At 51.1% G+C, this 8,634-nt stretch overlaps 1 protein-coding gene across 2 annotated transcripts in view; it reads right to left on the reverse strand.

Annotated features, from left to right (window-relative positions):
- Nucleotides 1-6,828, reverse strand: part of Lmo4 (LIM domain only 4) — a 16,436-nt gene extending 9,608 nt beyond the window's left edge. Inside the window, exons 1-2 of one of the 2 annotated variants that reach the window (XM_036190073.1) lie at nucleotides 6,404-6,828; nucleotides 3,405-3,643 (exon numbers count right to left, since the gene is read on the reverse strand). In XM_036190073.1, coding sequence (XP_036045966.1) covers nucleotides 3,405-3,640 — 236 coding nt within the window. In that variant the 5' untranslated portion in view covers nucleotides 3,641-3,643; nucleotides 6,404-6,828. Of the gene's footprint in view, nucleotides 1-3,404; nucleotides 3,644-3,839; nucleotides 3,992-6,403 lie in introns of those variants that run through there. The other variant, XM_036190074.1, reaches the window with a different exon arrangement.
- Nucleotides 6,829-8,634: the final 1,806 nt, after the last annotated feature.

The raw sequence follows: 8,634 nt of genomic DNA on the forward strand, positions 1-8,634 counted from the left end.
TGATTACCAGGGAAATGAACTCGCTGCCTGGCGGCCTCTCCCTTCCTAACGCGAATCCCCTCCCCAAACACACCCTCCACCTCGGGCCACCCTCAAACCCCAAGCCCGGGCCCGCAGCTCAGCTCAGCTCACTGCGGCTGCGGGCGCCACGTGAACCGCCCGAGTGGAGCCGGGGACACCAGCGCCACCGCGCCGGCTCCTGCCCTGCGCTCGCCCCCTCGCGGCCCCGCACCGTGGACCGGGTCCGCCACCTACCCACCCACTCGCCTGCTCCGACCGACCGGCGCCCCACCCGACGGCGTCCGAACTTCCTCCTCTGGCCGCACTTTCTGCGGCAGTCACCCAGCCCGAAGTGGGGGTGGAGAAAAGCATATCGGACCGAGGTGGGGGTGCGGGGGGAGAACGGGAGTTTGCAAAGCTACTCCAGAGCGCTCGGGTGGAGCTGAGGGGTAGGCGGCTGCGGGAGAGAAGGGGCAGCTGTAAGGTTCCCCGACTTTTGAAAGGTGGAGGGGTCAGGCAGACGTGGGTCCCTTTAAGATCCACCCTCCCCCTCCTCTCTACACCCCGCTTCCAGCCTTTCCCTCCCTCTCTTAGAGGCCAATTTTGTTAATTAAATGTTTTGTTTGCGACGAAGCTCTCATTCATTGCGGACACGTCATTCGGAGTAGATCTAAGCCAGAGACCAGATCTCATTAGATAAAGCCCATCAGAACTAAGAAAATGGAGGAGCCACTAATTAAAGCTTTTAATTGTGCAGATTCGCTGCAGCAAGGCCGCTGCTTTATCTGAAATCTTGGAGGAGAGGAGGCAGAAGCCCAGCTCTGCTCAATCGACACTTGGCCACGGTATGGGGGAGTGATTGGGGAGAAACACCTCCCTCTCCTTCCTACCCCCTACCCCCCATTGGCCTCGTTCAGCTCCCCGCAGCTTTCTAGCCAGATCTTGGTGGTTTAAAAAGCAACAACAAAACAAAACAAAACAAAACAAAAACCCTCAAAGTCAGACTGTGTAAAAGCCCCCTAATAAATTGCCCTGTGGCCTCAGACAGGCAAAGGGGTCTTCTTCGCCTGCAGAGGGACCACGCCACTCTTTCCACTCTTCTCTGTAGTCCTTGGTCTCTGAAGAACTGAAAGCTCCCCCAAAAGTGGATTTGGGGCGTTTGGGAGAGGGGATATCTGGGAGGGAAAAGAATGCCAGCACATTCTTCATTTTTCCACCTTTCGGGTTCCTTAAAGGACAGAGAGAAAAGTATCTTCAGGTATCTCTATGGGGCTGGATAGGAGGCTGGGCTTGTGGTGCCCTGAGGCAAGTGTGAGGCTGTCCATGATACTTTTGGCACTGACCTAGAATTCGTCTCTTCTGGGCAGACAAAAGTTTCTGAGGGTAGCATCTAGTTCTCGAGCAAGCCAAATTCCAGTCCACAAGTTCAGAAGCAAAAAGAAGCAAGACTGCACGATTATTTAAGGTTTAGAGCTGTGTGCACATCCTCCACTAGACCCCAAGAAAACACCAAAGGGCCACTCATCATTTGGCCCAAAGAATAAGGAAAGGAATGGACTTCATTCCCAGGAAGCCACTTGCCTAAACTTGCCCCTTGGGATTCCAAGTAGACCCATCTCCTGTTTAATTAGTGGTAATCAGAAGCGAAGATAGCCGCCCCCCCTCCCCGCCCCCCCTAAGACACTTGAAGAGATGAAACTGCACCATTCACCAAATCCTAACTACACTGTCAGTTTTTCCACTTCAAACCACCATCCTTCCTTACCACACTTTTGTCTCCACTTAATTATAATACTGTCAAAGCTCATGGCATTGCTTGGAAGGAGAACCAGAAAGCATTACACCCAAGCTCCTGCTGATTTTCCAACATTTACTTCTAAAAGAACACTTAGTGAAATGAATGCAGCCCTATTAATTTAAAAATAAAAGCTCCCCCTCCCATATTTCTTTCACTTGACTGCTTGAGGATGCTTGCAGAGTGGATATGGGTTGCATTATCCGAATAACCAAACGTCATTTTACTCTAATGATTCAGAGGCAAACACTCATGCTCAGCTCCAAACTGCACTGAGATCTTGCACAGCATCAGCCACAGATGATGATAACCACAGTGGAACTGAACTCTGAATAAAATATCTCATCCACTATTTACCCAAAATGAAGACTGAACTGAATTTTCTACTCATCGCTATAAAACTATAAGGACAAAGGTTTAGAGTAGAAACAAATAGGAAATTCTTTTAAGTATGTGTTTCTCTAGCATCGATGTGCCTGTGTGTGTGTGTGTGTGTGTGTGTGTGTGTGTGTGTGTGTGTTTTAATTACTGGATGTTGAAACAGAACACCTCCTAGAAGCATTCATGTGCATCAGTCTATCAAACCATTTACTCAAATTAAATGTGTAATCCTTCAAATGCCTCCTTTCAAATTAATGAGTTTAAGTAGCTTGAGTTCACCTGAAAAGATCCTATAGGCACCTGACCTCCTGAATTCTTTCCATTAGCTGCCCTGAAGCCTGTAGGAAAAGACGCTTTCGCTGATATGACTATTCCTATACATTGCTTTAAAATGCAAGATTAGCATAATCCTGTCGTCTCTTTTGGGGATCAAGGGCAGTGTTACAAATGGCAACAACAAAGAACAAACCCCAACATTCTTCAAATGAAAAAAAAAAAATAAACAAACAAACAAAAAAAACCAGATTCTCCACCAAAAGCCACACACCAACTGAGGGTACTAAGCCTTTCCAGTGAGCCTATGAAGAAAAACACTACCACTAGATCTTGTTTTTATTATTATTATTTACTATAAAAAGAATTACAAGTCTTTAAACTGATGGGTAATCAGTGTTTTTCACAAGGAGCACAAAGAATGAGTCACAGCATTCCGCTCAAAAAAGTTGAAAAGTGCTTATGTAAATATCATAATTAGCCATCACTAGAGACGAATAATTTCTCACTAACTGCACTTTTATTTTTAAATAAACCTTTTGTCTGAGTGTGAGTCCTTGCTTAGCTCTGAGAAAGCACCTGAACACCCACATTTTTAGACATGCTTACTTTTAACCTGAAGCTCAAGCTGGGGCCACACTTAGAATTTATTCCTGAGGGTGCTCATCCTTGGACACTTAACCGCCCAAATACCACTAGATCAGAGTTTTTAGCCTTAATTTGTCATCAAATACTGTAAAATTAATACAAGCTTTCTTAAGTCCCTTAACGCCTCCAACTAGAGGGTGTCTCTCTCTCTCTCTCTCTCTCTCTCTCTCTCTCTCTCTCTCTCTCTCTTTTGAAGTGAAGTCTGTTATGGATCCCCATAGATGTCCGCTCCATCCCTAAACCCCTGGTAACCCCTGGCCTTGCTCCTGCTGGGCTCGCCCATCTGGCAGAAAGGCATCGGACTTACCTAATGTAGTCATTTCTGCAGAGGATCATGCCGCTCTTGGTGTAACAGGACGTGCCAATGTCGCCCAGCTGCGCCTGGCAGCAGGAGCACTTGAGGCAGCGGCTGTGCCAGTAGCTGTCCATGGCATAGAGCAGAAAACGGTCCGCAATCTTGCCCCCGCAGCCTGCGCAGCGCTTCCAAGAGAGGGAGCCGGCCGTCACCGGGGGCGGCTGCGAGCTGCTGCCCGGATTCACCATGGTCTAGGGAGAGAGAAAGACAAAACGGGCGATGCAAAAGTTAGAAGTCGATCGCGGGGCGCCTGAAGCCAGCGCGCTCCCCTCCTCCCTCCCCCAGAGTGGCTGCAAGAGAAGCAGCAGCAGCAGGGCCAGGGCGGGAAGGAGGCCGATCGGGGAGAAGGGAAGGAGGGAGGCTCGCCGGCAGCAGCCGCCTGTTTACTTTTCTCAAGCTTTGTTCTGGGGCCACGAGCTGCTCTCAACTTTCCAAAGCGCTCGCCGCCGCTGACAATTTCAGCTCGGGGACTGTCAAAACTCCGAGAGCCAGGCTCGGTGGCGCGCTCCACCCCTCGCGGCGCCTCCTCCTTCTCCCCCCCCCCCCCCAGCGCCCGCCTCCGCCCGCCCCTCCCGCCGCCGCCCGCCTCCAGCAAATGAGGGTCAAACCCACCCACCGCCGCGCCCGGCCCCTCCCCGGCCCCCGCCGAGCCCCGCGAGCCAGCCTCGGGCCGCTGGAGGTGGCCGCCCCGCCGCAGCCACGTTCCCTCCCGAGCTCTGCCGGGGGAAGTGAGGCTGCAGTTCATAAGTTGCAAATAGTTCGGGGTTTGGGGCAAGGCGGGGAGCGGGGAGGGACGGAGCGGGGAGCGGGAAGAGGGAGGGAAAAGCCTAAGGGGAGATGGAGGTGGTGGGAGGGGAGGCAAGGTGGCGAGAGGGGAGAGGGGTGCCGGGTGTAAAGTTGCGAAACTGGTTTTTCGTATTTTAAACAGCACCTTTCACATGCCATTGTGGTGACCGCCATCTCCCATTATTGTTCCAAATCTCATTTCATTTTGAAGATCAATGAGTGTTTTCAGGACACAGGCAAGGATAATAGATCATTGAACTTTAGGATGCCTGTTAACTTCCTATACAAACACTCTCCACTTTGGTCTCGCTAATCTGCCCTTGATCAGCAATTTAAATGCTAGAGCTTTGTTCCTGGGGGGGGGGGGTAGATAATGTACGAGGAGGCACTATTGAGGGACACACAAGTTAAATTCAAGCCAGTCCTGCTGTCACCCAAAACTGCTTTTAACCCCCCCCCCCATAAACACACTTTCTAATGAATGCCACAAGAGAAGCAATGGGGTATAATATAGGAATCAATTTATAAAGCTTAGCTTAAACCGATTAATTTGTTGCCTCCAATCCGGAGTCCAATAAAGTCCTAGTGTTTCTCCAGTCACTTATTCTATAAAAAGATCAAGTTATTTACTGCCAATTAAGCAGCTTGTTTTGTCTTTGTCCTCTGTAAGGCGAGTGTGGGCTCCCCCAGGCTCCCAGCTATCTGCTCAAGACATTCAGCTGATACCTCGGAAGGGAGAGGGCGAACTTTGTCTGTCTCCAGCCCAAGTTAACTGCTGCAAAGAACAGGGGAGAGCAAACGAAAGAAGGACTCCGGTTCCTTAAATAGGCCGATTTTAAACACATTTCCTCCGAAAGAGTCCCGGAACGTGTGTCCAGTGACCGCACAATAAACCAGAATAAGAACTGCACCAATTAAGCTGTAACAAAACCCTGAGACTCTGGAAACAGGACCGCTCTAAAACCCATTAGCATTGCATTTATCCGAATGCATCATACCTTTATGTAAATTGATTTATCTGATGCATTTACTCGAGGAATTGCTTTTTGTTACAATTTCAGCCCTAACCCAAATGAATCTGCATTTCCTGCCCTAGGTCTTTAAACTGTTCCCCTCAACGTTTTAATCGCTCCGAATTCCTTTTTAAAAGGGGAGGGGGAGGGAGGAGATTCCAAGCTGCTCCCCGCCCCCATCTTTAGTGAGAGGTAAATATATATGTATTTTTTTTTTTTGAAAAGGAAACATTACACTGAGAAAAAGCATCCAGTAACCCCATTAGCTAAAGCTCTTAAGGACAAGCAATACCTTAATGCTGATTAAATCTAAAAGAGATGAATCAAGAGGACTGACCAGAAACTGACTCCCCTGATAACTAAGGACGGGCCCTCATCAAGTTTCATTTAGAGTTGGAAAAAAAAAGAAAGAAAGAAAGAAAGCTTTTAAGTTAAATAGGCTTATACTCTAGTAATTACATAGCCAAGCAATTTAGGTCCTGGGATAGTCAGTGAAATAGAAAGCAGAGCTGGCAGCTAGAGGCAAAATCTGCCCCCCTTTAACAACGTCTCTGGTGTTTTTTAATGGAGACCAAGGGAGGGACAAACGTAGCGCTGGCCATTTGTAGTACAAAAATGGATGCTTAATTCATGTCTTGATTTTAATTAGGTGATTCACCGGATTTCTCCTGGATTGGAACAAAAGACTTATAAGCCAAGAGGAATTCTTTTAAAAAGATCCGGCAATGCCGGATCCTGGTCACTTAGAGCTTTTCGGTCCCTGTTTCAAATAGTGTTGGTGGGGGTGGGGGGGTCACGACTATCGCCCCCACCCACGCACACGCCACTTCTCATCTAAGCAGCCCCTGCCTTTCCTTTAAGAACTGAAACTGCCCCCAGCCCTCTCCAGGGTCCCCACCAGCCCGGTCTCCAAGAAGAACCCTTTTGTAAGCAAGGAACCGCTACAAAGCTGGCGGCCCGGGGCTGCCCTCGGTGCTAGCTCGCAGGCCGGCCTCCGGTAGTTTCAGACTCACGCATTATCTAAGGCGACGTATTGTTTACTTGCAATTTGGGACGGCCAAGGGAAGGAAGCCAAAGAAAACAGCCCCGACCCCGATCAGCTTCCCCCCCCCGCCCCCTCCCCGGCCGCGGTGCCCCCAGCCACCCCCTTACCTGCTTCTCCCCTATATTGCAATACTGCGAGAGGCGGCGGCGGCGGCGAAATGCGAGCGGAGCCGCTCGGCTTCCAGGGCAGGGGCGCCGGGGCCGGCGGAGCTGGAAGGAGGGAGGGAGTTCTCGCAGAAGCAGGAAAGGGGAGGAGGGGGCTAAGGGCTGATTTTTTTTTTTTTTTTAATCGCGTGGTTCTGGGGCGGGTAGAGGGAGCCCCACGCTAAGTGGCAGGCGGCCCGGCGCAGAAGTGTCAAGTCTCAGCCCGCGGGTCCTGGTCCTCAGCCCCCGGCTGCGCGCGAGCAGCTGCAGGCGCCCTCGGCCCGGCCCGTGCGGCGCAGCGGCAGCCACTGCTGCAATCGCGGCTGCAAGTTTGGCAATGTGGCTTCACTTTGTACGCGCTCCCGCCCCCGCCGCGCCCGCGCTCCTCCTCCTCCGCCGCCGCCTTCCTCCCGCCCGCCCGCTCGGGGCCGCCGGCGGCTCGGCCGAGCTCCCCCCTCCCGCGACCTGCGGCCCGGGAGCGGCGGTGCAAGCTCGGCCCCGCGGCCCGCGCGAGGGCGCACGGAGTGGAGAGCTGCGGGCTGGCCGGGAGCGCTGAACCGATCCGCTGCCCCGCTGCTGCTGCCCGGCTCGGAGGCGGCGGCGCGGGCCTCTAACCGGCTCGCTCGCTCCTTCGGCGGCGCTTACACATGTGTTACTGACAGAGCAGAATCCCAACTACTCCCCGGCTCTGCCGCCGACGTCAGCGACCCTCAGCCACTGGGCGGCCGGATTGTTCAGGCGGAATAATAAAACCTGCCAATCCGGGGAAGGACAAAGGGTGACTGAAACGAGACTCGGGGGGCGGGGAGCGAGGCGAGCGGCTGAGCGGGCCCGGCCCGGGAAGGCGGGGGGCCGGGGCCGGGGGAGACGAGAAGGGACCCCGGGGACGCGGCCAGGCAGCGCGTGCCCAGGCTCGGGACCACACCTGCCTGTCCGGCGCGTGGGGACGCGTGGAGCCGCCCCCGGAGGGCCTCGGGGAATCGCCTACGCTGGCCCAGAGAGCAGACCCTCGGGAAACTTACTTTCTCAGAAATGGGTCTCTTCCTGTTAGGGTAGAGGATTCCTTCTGCTGGAGGGAGGTGGACTTCACACAGGCGCAAAAGCTGGTGTTTTGTTTAATTCACGGGGTTGCAGATTTCAAACCTTGGGGAAAGTGGGAAGTAGTTCCTACCTAAGAACTGCCTGCTTAACCCCATCCTGCTCTCATTAACCCGTGTAAACTGGATGGAGCAGGCAATTCATAGATGCTTGTCAGTTGCTGGTGGACACAGAGCACATACTTGGTTTTCAGAGATGAAGAAAACTTTATAGGAAAGCCTTGCTCATCATTCTCCCTCAGTCTGGGGGATGATATGCTAGCTCTCTAGTAGCCCCCTAAAGCGATGCTAGAGCGTCTGCCAGACCTGCTAGCTCACAGCCCTAAGGAAGACTAGTCATTTCTTGTACGTACCAAGACTTGAAGGATGCTAGCTAGCTTCAGAGCCTTTTCCCGGGCCAGAGCTCAGCCTACATCCTCTAACCCTAGTTATTCGACTTTATTCTGTCAAATAGTTTTAATAAATCTCTGATCTGAGGTTAATATTAGGATTGGTTATTAATCGTAAGTTCCAGAGATTTTTTTTTTCTGTTGGAAATTATCATGGAAGTGCAAAGCCCTTCTGCTAAGTATCATTAACTATAACCAGCCTTGTGGGACAAGCTTTCATACTGTATTACACACCACTCTGCTAGACTGAGGAAAAGAAGCTGAAGAAAAACCAGGCGAAAACATCTGTGGTCCTAGTATATTAGCGTTGCATTCTTATGATCCCTTCACCTTGAGCACATATTAAAAGCATTCGTATCAAAGTCATCGACGTGATGATGATAATTGGAATGTCCTATGCAGAAAACGGGGGCAGACGAACTTGATAGAGCAGGCCAATTTAGGAAAGGTTTTTTGTTTTGTTTTGTTTTGTTTTGTTTTTAGTTCAAAGGAGGAAGGAACACAATGAAGGAATAATACATTGTAATTCCTGGATTCATTTTTGACTTGTTAATAATTTAAATCAACCAAAACTAGGTAAACACAAGGATTTCTGTTTTTAAGACCAGACTCAAAGTAGATATTTCTACCTTTGCCTTCTTTTGAGTTCTGGGATTTCGGGCCTACACTACCTTGTCCAGCTGGTACAAGATCTCAGTGGCTGCTATTG

The sequence above is a fragment of the Onychomys torridus genome, chromosome 6 (genome assembly GCF_903995425.1).
Source record: "Onychomys torridus chromosome 6, mOncTor1.1, whole genome shotgun sequence".
Taxonomy (NCBI): Eukaryota; Metazoa; Chordata; class Mammalia; order Rodentia; family Cricetidae; genus Onychomys; species Onychomys torridus.